The following is a 13,376-nucleotide window of genomic DNA, read 5'->3' as shown; positions in this document are numbered from 1 at the left end:
AAGTGTATCGTTCATTATTTTTAATTATTTTTAAATTTTTTTATTTAATAATTAAGAAAGGAATTTTTAGTGTATTAATATATTTTTATATTTTTAAAAAATGTTTAAAAATAATAAAAAATTTGAATAAAAGATTGAAATAAAAAAGATAAGAAGATTTTAGACTAGTGGTACACTTGGGTGGTCAAGTGTAGGCGGCACAGTATCGGGACTCTACGAGTAATACTTTCTAGAATATTCAAATGATTTATAAATTTGTCTTATGTTTTTTAAAATGATTGTACAAAATTTTTTAAAATTTTTTTAAGCATTATTAAATAGTCTTATTGGATAATAAATTGTAGTGTAACCTACGTATTAAATAAAAAAAAAATCTATTTATTAGTTTAATTTTCATCATCTTATAATATAATATTAAAATGATAAGAATTAATATTAATTGAATTTAATTAGAGATCAGACGTTGTATTATTGGGTCGTAAATCCAAACGGTCTTTTCGAGGTTGTAAAATAATAAAATGAAAATGTTATTTTTCTTGTTGGTGGTTTTCGTGAAAAGTTATGGTTAGAATTTTTTATTTTATTAATTTTTATTAAATAATTAAGTAATAAAAAATAATAAAATAATTTTTTTTTTAAATATGATGTAAATTTTTTTTTAAAATATTTTAAAAAGACACGTAAAAAATAACAAAAAGAAACAACCACAAAAACAACCGGGAACCCAGTGGGAGCCCCCAGTGGCTGTAGAGCCACACATAATCTAATGATTTAATTCTTGTGTCTGTGAATCATCACATGTTATATAAGTACCGGCCTTGACTGAGAATTTGGTCGGGGGCCACGATGGCATTATCTTCCTATTCTCAATATTTTCTCTCTCTTCTCCCTCTTTTGTTAACTTTCGTGAGCTTCGCAAAAGGGAATTTAAGTAGTGGGTCTGGGTATGATGAACTGAGCTCTGAGATCTTGGCTCAACAACAAACTGACGAAGTGGTTAGACTTCCCGGCCAGATTCCGGTGAAGTTCAAGCAATATGCCGGATATATTACAGTCAATGAAACCCATGGTCGAGCACTTTTCTATTGGTTCTTCGAAGCAACTGACAATCCCCATGAAAAGCCTGTACTCTTGTGGCTCAATGGAGGTGAGTATTTCCTATCATTAATTGCAAATTCTACACAATTTCTTGCTCTGCATCGTGTTGTACGTACTTATTTCCAGAGAGTACTCAAGATTCACACACACACACATATATATATATATATATATATATATGTTTGTATGTATGTATGGACGGTGTTATGTCCACTGCTTCCAACTACAGTTAGAAGCTACCGTTAGTGATATGTAGTATTTTTTATTTTTTTATTTTTAAATTTTTTTCAATATTTTTAAATATTTTTAAAAAAAAAAAACTCATATCATTATTAAAAAAATACTTCCTTAATCACGAAGTAAAATAAAAAATAAGAAAAATATCAACGGTAGCTCCCAACGAGAGCTGGAAGCAGTGTGCCTATCATTTTCCTCTATATATATATATATATACACATTTCCTGAGAAAAGGGAATGAATCTAATACATTTAAACCATCCCTAATTACCAAATAATTAATTATTCAGAAACAAGCATGATCCAACATCTCCTCCGCAATAGATGCAAGTTCGCCTCTTGTTTATGCAATTACAACTAGAATATGCAGCTAGCTAGGAGATTAATAGTTTTCTTTTCACTTTTGTAAACTATCTACGCACTTTAGTATTGATGTAATTGATTATATTAATTTTTTTTTAATACCTAATCAATAACATCAAATGCATAAAATATTACTTAAAATAAAATATTATCTACGCGTGTGACTTTCATCTCATTTGACCTATTGACTGTTGAATGGCTTGGCTTCTATTTCACGTGGGGAAGAAATTTGCCTTGAACGCGTTAAAATTTAAATGCATGCCTGACTTTTCAACCAAATAGACAACTATTTCATGCTTGAGCAATTTATTCAAAGCATGAGCATGATTGGTTACAGATCCCACATATAGTCAAATTTATACATCTATAAAGGGTGTTACATCACTTACTTAAATAATTAGAGACATTCACGGCAAGAAAAATGCTTATTTGTTCCCAATTTTCTGTTACTAGTTCCTACCAAATTGAGTAAATTCTCGTAATAAATAACTTGTTACAAATACTCGTATTTTTTTTTTTGGTTGATACCCAATTTACAATAAAGTTTGAGGTCTTTTAGTTTATAGTAGTAATTTAGTAGGCAAGAGAAAAGCAATATAACCGAGTAAAAAGCTTTTTTTGTATGTCATGTATTAGGATAATAGAGAAAACTTTAGAGTATTTTCTTTCTTTTTTCTTCTTAGAAAACTCTTATATTCTATGTGAGTAAAATTTAGGTGTATCGAATTATCGCTTGTCTAAAAAATTTATAGGTTTGATACTGTATGAAATCACTACTTGTCCCGAAGGTTTAAGTTTATAAAAAACGGTAGATTTAATTATTTACATTATATGCTAAATAATGTTTATTGAGACTTTGACTTTTAGTAACTTTAATCACTGTTTTCTTTTACTCAATTTTTTATATTAGTGAATTTATTTTTTTCATCTTCACCAATAAATATAAACACTTCTTAAAGCCGAACTTTTCAAATTTTAGTATCTCGTGTGATTGTTGTTCAGACAAGCCATGAAACTTAGTAATTATGAAATCTCTAACAATATTTTAACGTAAATAATTCCATTACTATTTATAAACTATATTTTTATTATTTACAATATTTTCATTTCATCTTATATTATCTAATATGTGTAACTAAATGAAACCTTATTGTTATATTTTCTACCTCATAGCAATTCTGAAATCTCTGTTTGTCATAACACTGACAATTATTTCTATATATTTAGAAGAAATCAAATTTTTTGTCAGAGAATGCTTTTTCTTTGCTCTCAATCAAAGCTGCTGGATGATGAACTCCAAAATTTCAGGTCCAGGATGTTCGTCCATTGGTGGAGAAACTCTAGAACTGGGGCCTTTTTTCCCTCAGAAAGCTGGCACCAAACCATTGTTACGTCTAAACCCCTATTCATGGAACAAAGGTCGAATTATTTTTAGAACTTCTATTTATATGACTTGTTTCCCTTCTAAAGTTTAATTGCACTGTCATTAAAAAATAGATATATAACAGATATATAATCATTTTTATATATTTTTTGTGTGAATGATTAAAATATTTATTTTATATTAAAAAGAAGTGACGTAACTAATTATATTAATGAAGTGTGTAAAAAGTATGTAAAAAACACAGCAGATAGAATTTTTATTAAAAAAATAAAAAAAGATTAAATTGCCATATGATTTACTTTTGATATTTATGATAGCAGTTGCCAATTTATTGTTTGTGGAATCTCCCTTCGGAGTCGGCTTTTCCTACACTAATACCAGCACTGATTTTGCTGAACTTGGTGACACAAGGACGGGTAACTATATCTTGATCTACACGACCCAATTATAATTCAACATCCTCAACTTCAATGTTTTAAATTCTTGTAGATATTTTATTACCCATAATTTAATTGGCGGCCCTGTTTTCGTGACATAATTAGCTAAGGATTCATACACGTTTCTAGTCAACTGGTTTCGACGATTTCCACAATTCAAATCACACGAGTTTTACATTGCAGGAGAAAGCTATGCAGGTACGTACCTACAAATAATAATAATCACTTACAATACCCTTTGCCTGATTTATTTATTATTTTTCTATCTTTCATAACAAGATTTTAGAATAAAAATTTTATATACAGTTACTTTTACGTATTTATATATATATTATACTAATATGATTGATTGCGTCATTTTTTTAATATAAAATAATTGTAATAAATGATCGATTCAATGGTAATAAATATACCACATTTTATATAGTGAAATGAAAGTGAGATGATTGTATGGTATATAGAATTTTTCTTTATTTATTATTTCTCTATCTTTCTTAAAATACATGTTCCTTTTGCTCACTTATTCATGCTTGTGATAATAAGAAAAATAATTATTTGTGACAGGTTATTTATTACAAAAATGATTATTTGGGATCAGAATGAACTTCTTCAATAAATTATTTTTATCGCAAATAACTGGTTGCATATAAATGTGTTTTTTATAATCTTTGTCGCATTTGTCTAACTGATCGGTTCTGCAATTTTTCAGGGCATTATGTTCCACAACTTTCTGAGGCCATTCTCGATAATAATAAGAATGCATCCAAAGATACTTTTATAAACCTTAAAGGGTTCATGGTGATTTTTTTTCCTGCCAAATTTCTCTTACTCTTTGACGATTAATGTTAATTATTGTGGTGCATGGTTGTTTGTTAATTTGGTTTCAATGTCACATATATTTGTTCATACCAACTTATCAACGTGTTTCATGACTTAACACCACTGGCTTAAAAGTCTAGACACTACCTATAAAAAAAAAAAAAAAATAGAAAATACTTATCTGCATAATTAGATATTTGCGACGAAAACAACCACTTGTTATGAGAATGGATTCATTCTTGTTGCAAATAATTAACAACAAATAAGTGTTTTTCTTGTAGTATCCTTATTTTTATTTATTTTAATATAAATAAGCATTAATTAATCTAAATAATAAATATTATTAAAATATTTTACAAAAGTATTAATTAGTATATATATTTCTAAAATGGGAGCAATGTTTATACAAAATCCTATAAATTAAGTTTTCATATGGTCTCTTCCATTTTTTCACTATTTATTTTATTTTACTTTTTATACAGGGGTTGGGGGAGTATCAAACCTAGGTTTTTCTAGTTGGATAATCGGGTCATATGCAATCAGGCCATTAAGCTCTTGGCCCTTCTTTCACTATATATTCATAACAAACTTCTCGGCATTTTACATACAAAAATATATATCATATATTTATGTTGTTTGTTTCTATTCATTTTGTAATTTTCTTTTTTTTTAGCAATATTCATTTTGTAATTTAAACTCATATATATGATTCAATCTCTTGGGTTCACAAGAGATATATTTAATTTCCTAATTAAATACAATATATTGAGGCTACGTTATATATATATATATATATATATGAATAAATGCAGATTGGGAACGCAGCATTGGACGCTGAAGCAGATAATGAGGGAGCCGTTGATTATGCATGGAGTCATGCAGTGATATCGGATCGATTGTACCATGATATAAAAAGCAAATGCAATTTCAAAATTCAATCGGACGGCTGCGATGCGGCCTTCTCTGAGTTATATGCTGAATATGACGGCATTGACATATACAGCATCTACACTCCTATATGCGTCAATGGATCAATTGCTCAACATTATATTTCCGGAATTGTGAGTTAAATCTTCATCATTTTCTACATCCATTGTATATATAATCATCATCAAAAATATAAATAATTGGCAATATATATGCTCGATCCTCACTGAGATAATTAATTATTAAGTTTTTTTATTGAAAACTTTAGAAAGTTTCTATATATATATATATATATTGTTTGGATGCACATAGATCTTTAAAAATTGCTACAAGTTTTTAATATTAATAGTAATAAAAATAAACAACTCTTTAGAAATTAAGTTGATATTACTGGCCGTTGTTGCGGTACCGGTAGTACTTACAAACTGATGTGATTTGATGCGGTACGTTAGATTGTAAAATTACTCTTATTATAAAATAGATCTAATGAATCATATGAAATAACGTGATTTTTTTGTGAGTTTACTTTTATATTATATATTTATGCATGTTTGTAGCACTTCTCTTTTTAAAATTGATCTTAATCGATCTAATTTAGAGTTTATACTTTATATTAGAATAGTTCTCGATCATTACAGAGGAGTATTAGTGTTAACTATTGTTTCGAGTCTCTCGCAACTGCTTTTCCCGCCCTGGAGAGCGATTGAGGAGAAGTGTGTAGTCTTTTTTCTCATTTGAGGAAGTAAGCGTCTGATCTCTTGCTTGCGTTTGTGAGCAGAGTAGTGTTTCCGAGCAGAGTAGTGTTTCGGCTGAATAACAAGTAATGGAGGAAATGGAGGAAGTTTGGAGGCGACTGAAGTTGAACGATGAAGAAGATTGTCCGATAGAGATATAGAATAAATCAATTGGTGCGATGCGAGGGAAGGGTGATCGCAGTTTGGTGGGGAAAATTGTCTCAGATCGAAGAATTGGGAAGGATATAGCCAGAACTATGATGGAAAGAGTGTGAAAGGTAGGTAAGCCTTTGGAATTTCAAGAAATTGATAGAAACTGTTTCGTTATCACTTTTGTTTCTCGTAAAGATAAATTGAGAGTGATGAATGGTTGTTCATGGCTGTTCGATAATCACTTGTTTGTTTTAAAAGAATTTGATGGAAAGACTCAACCTAGTATGATCGATTTTGATCATGCATGTCTTTGGATTAAGATGTTGAATTTACCATTGAGTTACATGAATAAGATGATGGGGGAGGTAACAGGGAGATCAACGGGGGAGGTTGTGGAGATTGATGTGCTGGAGGATGGTTCGGCATGGGGTAGATGTCTGAGAGTGAAGGTAGAATGTGATTTGAGAAAACCTTTAGCTCGAGGAAGAATAATTGTAGTGGATGGGAGGAAATGTTGGGTGCCTTTTCAGTATGAGAAGTTGCCGAGGATGTGTTTTAAATGCAGAATGATAGTTCATGAGAAGGTTGGTTGTAAGGAGAGTGCACAAAGTGCTGGCCAGTATGGTGTTTGGCTTAGAGCTATACCTCAATCAAGGAAGAATGTAGTACAGAAAGGTGAACAAAAAGATAAAGATAAAAGTGAGGAGAGGGAAGATAAAGGGAGTCAAAGTTTGAATAATGTGAAGGGAGATGGGGTATTTCATAAGGATGAGGTTAGAGAGGAAATTGAGAAGATGGGAAGTAATGTGAGAAATGAGGAGATCAAATTAACTGAGCCTCAGGTTGGGGCTCCACAATCTCCAGGCTTGTTGCAAGAAGTGAACAAGGAGAGGTCAATTGGTATTGAAAAACATAAGGAGTTCCAGATTACTATGTTTGGAAATGAGCAGTTGCTTGAGCATATGTGTGCAGGTGAAGGGGATGACAGTAAGAGGGTTTCGAGATGGAAAAGGAGGACTAGAGCTAGGCCTGAGTCAGGTAAGACTTCTAGTCACTCCTTGATAAAAAGAGATTTTGAGGAGATTGATGAAGTTAGTGAAATGGTGGTGGAAGGAAAGTGGTTTAAGGGTAATTTTGAGTTGGTATGTGTTGAGAACAGACTAGGGGTGGTGGCTGCTGAGCAGCACCACCCAACATTATGAATATTATATGTTGGAACTGCCGAGAGTTTGGGAACCCTCGAACAGTTCAGGATCTTAGCCTGTTGGTTAAGGATAAGCGGCCCATATTGGTTTTTGTTTGTGAAACAAAGACAAGATCTTATAAAATTTCAAACTTAAAGAGAAGATTAGGCATGGAAGGATGCCTTGTGGTGGATTCTGATGGGAGGAGATGAGGTTTGGTCTTGTTATGGAGATATGAGAATTCTGTAGAGGTGATTAATTACTCAAGCTGGCATATAAGTGTTATGGTTAAAGGCGAGAAGAAAGGAAAGGATTGGCAATTTATAGGTTTTTATGGGCGCCCTGAAACAAGGAAAAGAGAGCTATCGTGGGAGCTGCTAAGGCAATTAAAGCCTGATAATGGTACTGCTTGGTGTGTAGGGGGAGATTTTAACGAAATATTGTGGCAAAATGAGAAGGTGGGAGGCAAGAGAAGACTAGATGGTCAACTCAATCTGTTTAGGAATGCATTGGAGGACTGTGGTCTGAGAGATATTGGCTTTCGAGACAGTGCTTTTACCTAGTCTAATAAGCATGATGATCTTACCTTTACAAAGGAAAGATTAGACAGGTTTGTAGCAAATGAGAAGTAGAGATCTATTTTTAAGGAGATGAAAGTAGAGGTGCTGACTGGGAGATGCTTTGATCACCAACCTATTCTGCTCTCTATTACTAAAGGAGAGCTGTGGAAGAGAAGACAGAATTATCCTTTCAGGTTTGAGGCCTATTGGATGAAGCAAGATGGTTGTGAACAAATTATAAAGAAGGGTTGGGAGAGAGGACTACTAATGAAAGAACCTGTGCAGAGAGTCCAAATTGGACTACAGTTTTGTAGTGAGTCTTTATCATCTTGCTTTAAAAGAAAAGATAAGGGGAGAGTCCAAGAGATAGACTAGATTTCAAAGAAGATCAAGGTGCTGCAAAAGAATATGTCTCAAGAAAATGTGGTTGAGATGAAGATGCTGCAAGAGAAGGTTGGTTTGTTATTGGAACTGGAAGATATTAAATGGAGACAACGTGCTAAAGAAATTGGTACACTTTGGGAGACAAAAACACTAGATTCTTTCATGAGTGTGCTAATCAAAGAAGGAAAAGAAATAAAATAGTATCAATCCTGGATGGTCAATCAGTTCTGAGAGAGGATGAGGAGGGTATTGCAGTGGCTTTTCGAGATCATTTTTCTTAGGTTTATTCTAGTGCCAAGCCATCAGAAGAAGTCATAAATGATTGCATTGCTGAGATAGAACCGAGAGTGTCAGAAGCTATGAATCATTTCCTTGAGGAGACTTTTACAAGAGAAGAAGTGGAGATTGCACTAAAGATGATGGGGCCTATGAAAGCTCCAGGGCCTGATGGCTTTGGGGCATGTTTTTTTTCAAGAATTCTGGTATGTGGCTGGAAAAGAGGTGAGTGATGCTGTGTTAAATTTTTTAAATGGAGGCAGTTTACAAGGGGTTGTTAATCAAACTTTCATAACACTGGTACCCAAAGTTAAAGATCCAAGGAGTGTTAATGAATTTAGGCCTATTAGTCTTTGCAATGTATTTTATATGATCATTGCAAAGACTCTTGCAAATAGGCTGAAAAAGGTGATGGATGAGATCATTTCAAAAAGCCAAAGTGCTTTTATCCCTGGCAGGTTGATATCTGACAATGTTATTGCAACTTATGAAGTGTTACATTCTATGAAGTGTAGACAGAAGGGTAGGGTGGGAAGCATGGCTGTGAAACTGAACATCTCTAAAGCCTATGATAAGGTGGAATGGGGATACCTAGAAGCAGTAATGAAAAAACTTGGTTTTGGGGCTAGATGGACAGGAATGATTATGAACTGCATTTCATCAGTGTCTTATGCTACTATTGTAAATGGAAGGCCAGGTGAGTACATTATTCCTACTAGAGGATTAAGGCAAGGAGATCCACTGTCTCCTTACCTATTCCATCTATATGCTGAGGGATTAAGTACAACGCTTGAAAAGGCAAAATAGAAAGGTGAACTTAAATGGGTGACAGTGGCTTGACTTGGGATTAAGTTGACTCATTTGCTATTTGCAGATGATTGTTTAATTTTTAGGAAGGCTACATGGAAGGAATGGAGGAAAATTAGTGGGATTTGGAGGTATATGAGAAGGCATTTGGCCAGATCCTAATAAGCACAAGACAACTATACTATTCAGTCTTGCAGTTGATTTGAATGTGAGGAATGCAATAGTTAAGGACTATGGGGCTCGTGTGCAGAACAACTGTGAAAAATATTTAGACATGCCAATTATGGTTGGTAGGTCTAAATATCAATCTTTTAGTATGCTCAAAAATCGTGTGTGGACAAAACTAAATAATTGGAAGAATCAATTCCTCTCTCTATCGGGGAAAGAAGTGCTATTAAAGGCAGTTATACAAGGTGTTCCTACCTATTATATGGGTGTATTCAGATTGCCAAAAAGATTGTGCAATGAGATAACTTCACAAATGGCTAAATTCTGGTGGGGGTTTAAACAGAAGGATAACAGAAAACAATGGAAGAGTTGGGCCAAGATGGGAATGTCAAAGTGTGATGGAGGCTTGAGATTTAGAGAGTTGGAAGCTTTTAATCAAGCACTCCTTGCAAAGCAATATTGGAGGGTGATGATGAATCCATTGTCTATGGCAGCTATAGTGTTGAAAGATAAATATTTCAAAAATTCTAATATATTGAATTCCTCTATAGGATTTAAACCCTCTGTGATATGGAGAAATTTGTGGAGTTCTCTTAATCTGTTGAAAGAGAGGCTGGTTTGGAGGGTTGGTGATGGGAAGAGTATAAGGATTTGGAAAGATAGGTGGATACCTATGGCTGTTACTTATAGAATTCAATCACCAATAAAAATATTGAATACTAAAGCAAAGGTGGAGGAGTTAATAAGAGCTAATAGGAAGGAATGAGATATTGAACTAGTGAAGCAGGTGTTTAATGAGGGTGAGGCCTCAATAATTTGTAAATTACCTGTCAGCTTTTCTGGGCTTCCTGATAAATAGATTTGGGCATTTTCAAAGAATGGTATGTACAGTGTGAAAAGTGCATATCATTTTGAAGTTAACAGAAAAAGAAGGGAGAAAGGGGAATTATCAAGCAAGTCAAGTGAGGTATGGAAGGGGTTATGGAGAATGAATATTCCAGGGGTAGTTAAAATCTTTGTTTGGAAGGCTATAAATAATTGCCTACCAACTAAGATGAATTTAATGAGAAGAGCTGTTCTAAAAGAAGCTACTTTTTCAGTTTGTAAAAACATGGATGAGTCTGTATGTCATCCTCTGTGGAGTTGTAATAGGGCAAGTGATGTTTGGGCATGTGAAAGGAGTCCAGTGCAGAAATGGCAAAGTAGTGAAAAAGATTTTTTTGAATTATGGTCTGACTGGTTCTCAAAATTGCCTCTAGATCAGTTAGAGGTAATGGTTATGGTGCTAAAAAGAGTTTGGCTAAGAAGAAATGGGTTGGTATTTGAAAATAAGTTTGAAGGACCTAATGTAGTTTTTAACAAAGCTGTTGAATGCTTGTCAGAGTATCAGTTGGCACAAGTTAAGCAATGCAAAGTTCAGGAAATTGGTGGAACTCATGGTAGCAACTCTCCTTATTGGAAATTACATGTGGGAGATATGGTGAAGGTCAACTGGGATGCGGTTTTGAAGTCTAGTGAAAACAGAGGTGGGATTGGGGTAGTAATAAGAGATAGTCATGGAGAGGTACTAGTTTCTCTATGCTATCCGAAAGAACATGTTGCAGATCCTGTCATAGCAGAAGTCTTTGCTCTATGGAGGGCCATGAAGTTATGTGAAGAGCTCAATTTTAGGAATGTACAATTAGAAGGTGATGCATTAACTGTTGTTAAAGCTGTTAACAGTTTAGAAGTGAATTGGGAATGGCATGGTCAACTGATTGAGGATTTAAAAGCAATGATAGAAGGAATTGGACAATGGTATATGTGAAGAGATCTTGTAATAGTGTTGCTTGTAGTCTTGCAAAGTTAGCTTTAAATATAAGTGAAGAGTTAGTTTGGATGGAAGATCATCCTAAGGAGGTTCTGGAAAATGTTGTTTTTGATAAACTGTGTAATATGATTAACACATGAATACAAGATGCAGGTTTCCTTTCAAAAAAAAGAATAGGTCTCGATCCACTACTTGGGGTGGGAGACTGGAGTAGTACTAGACGACATGACAATTCTTCACTTCGGGTTTAACTAAACCTCCTCCCTCAAGCAGCCATTTACATGCGTTTATATCCCCCAACCGAAACTATATATTCTTTTAAAGACATGCATGATCGATGCATTATTTCATGCTGAAAAAAGAAGAGTACTCTATATATGAATTACTTGGAAATTAATTGGCAGAACTCATATATAATTAACGACAAAAATATATGTAGTTTCGGGTGTATATATATAGTTCAATATAAGAACTTGTCGATCGGGATAATGCAGAAAACAGATGGAGCATGTGATTAACTTGATCATGTATAAATTTCAAAATGATCGATCATGGCAATTAAGTTGTTGTTTTACATGAATGCATGCAGGATGGTTGGCACAGAAAACTACTTAGTTACGACCCTTGTTCGTCAACCTACATTGAAACGTATCTGAATAGGGCAGATGTTCAGGAAGCATTGCATGCCAATGTCACCGGAATCCCTTATCCATGGACTCGTTGCAGGTATTTAACGTCCAACCTTCATTACATGTATGTTTAGCATCTAATTATACATCAAGTAATTGTCCAAGAACAAAATAATAATTACATTTTAATGACTTTTACTTATTTGGGTTTTAAATAATTCCATCTAGTTTTATTTTAGAATTTAGGCACATTTTTTTTCAATATTCCTCAAAGCAATATTTAGGCCCTGTTAGGAACTTAGACTAATTTTAAGCCGAGTCTAAAATTCAAACATTCAACTCTTAAATCACTAAATCCATCTCAACTCAAAACCTCTTTACACGTGGGACTCAAAACCTCTTTACACGCGCGGAACCCACAACCTTTTTCTTATTCCTATAAATACATCTAAACTTATTTTAATATTTAAACATATCTAAACTCATCTTAAGTAGACTCCACAAAACTCACTCTGCCATATCAACTTATTAGTATTATTCATAAAGAACTCAACTTATCTCAATTCGGTTCAACATCTAAACAGTAATTAATTTTGTAGACATTTTAGTCTAATATTTTAGTCCATATGCAGCAAGGAGATCAAGAGTTGGAATGATGCGGCAGAATCAGTGCTACCCACAATTAAAAAGCTTATTGCTAGTGGTGATCTGCGCATATGGATTTACAGGTAACCATAGACGTACGTACGTTGTAACAGCTTGATCTAAATGAGATCAACTGTACGCGGTACGTGCATGTATTCGGATGCTTAAACTTATATATATATATATATATATATAAACTACAGCCTGATCATATGTATTTAATCCTTCTTTTCAGTGGAGATTCAGATGGCATACTTCCAGTAACCTCAACAAGGTATGCCTTGAGAAAGCTTGGACTAAAGGTTATTGAAGATTGGATTCCTTGGTACAGCGACAACCAACAGGTTGGGTTTATTTTATTTTTTCTGTTTAAATTTACATGCATGAAAGTGACATGAGTTCATTTGTTGGATTAATGAATTGTGAGCAGGTTGCCGGGAGGACAACTATCTATGAGAAGGGGCTTATCTTTGTGACGGTGAGAGGTGCTGGTCACAAGGTTCCTATGCTTGCACCCAAGAGGTCTCTCCACATGGTTGAACACTTCTTAGCCAATAAGAAACTGCAATCTGATTCACCATTTTAATGTTCCTCATTGTGTGCGCGCTTGGTTTTTTCTTTTTCCTTTTGAAATGAAAAATATCAACAAGGGATGGCTCTTAGCTAGCTAGCTAGAGTACTAGAATCTTACGATTTTAATGATTTCGTAGTACTTCATGTAATCCCTTAATAATGAATAAATATAGTATGCTTTTGATGCA

The 13,376-nt window shown here is 33.6% G+C and overlaps 1 protein-coding gene across 2 annotated transcripts; it reads left to right on the top strand.

Annotated features, from left to right (window-relative positions):
* Nucleotides 1-817: 817 nt before the first annotated feature.
* On the top strand, nt 818-13,376 carry LOC122312360 (serine carboxypeptidase-like 34). Of its 2 annotated transcripts, XM_043126936.1 has the most exons (10): nt 818-1,147; nt 3,007-3,117; nt 3,403-3,498; nt 3,625-3,717; nt 4,229-4,317; nt 5,151-5,399; nt 11,931-12,067; nt 12,603-12,698; nt 12,851-12,959; nt 13,046-13,376. In XM_043126936.1, exons 1-10 carry the CDS (start codon nt 847-849, stop codon nt 13,199-13,201), a joined length of 1,437 nt encoding a protein of 478 aa, XP_042982870.1. In that variant the 5' UTR covers nt 818-846; the 3' UTR covers nt 13,202-13,376. The 2 variants fall into 2 exon arrangements, 1 of the variants encoding a protein (XP_042982870.1); XR_006243173.1 differs by lacking the exon at nt 13,046-13,376 and having other exon boundaries at nt 12,603-12,757; nt 12,851-12,954.

Source organism: Carya illinoinensis, chromosome 6 (genome assembly GCF_018687715.1).
Source record: "Carya illinoinensis cultivar Pawnee chromosome 6, C.illinoinensisPawnee_v1, whole genome shotgun sequence".
In the NCBI taxonomy this organism is placed as follows: domain Eukaryota; kingdom Viridiplantae; phylum Streptophyta; class Magnoliopsida; order Fagales; family Juglandaceae; genus Carya; species Carya illinoinensis.
This window is presented reverse-complemented; position numbering and strand designations above follow the sequence as displayed.

Coding starts and splice junctions, on each gene's coding strand:
- LOC122312360 (XM_043126936.1), top strand. CDS start 847: ATGGCATTATCTTCCTATTCTCAATATTTTCTCTCTCTTCTCCCTCTT. Junction 3,718..4,228: donor TGCAGGAGAAAGCTATGCAG/GTACGTACCTAC, acceptor GCAATTTTTCAG/GGCATTATGTTCCACAACTT. Junction 12,699..12,850: donor CTGCGCATATGGATTTACAG/GTAACCATAGAC, acceptor CCTTCTTTTCAG/TGGAGATTCAGATGGCATAC.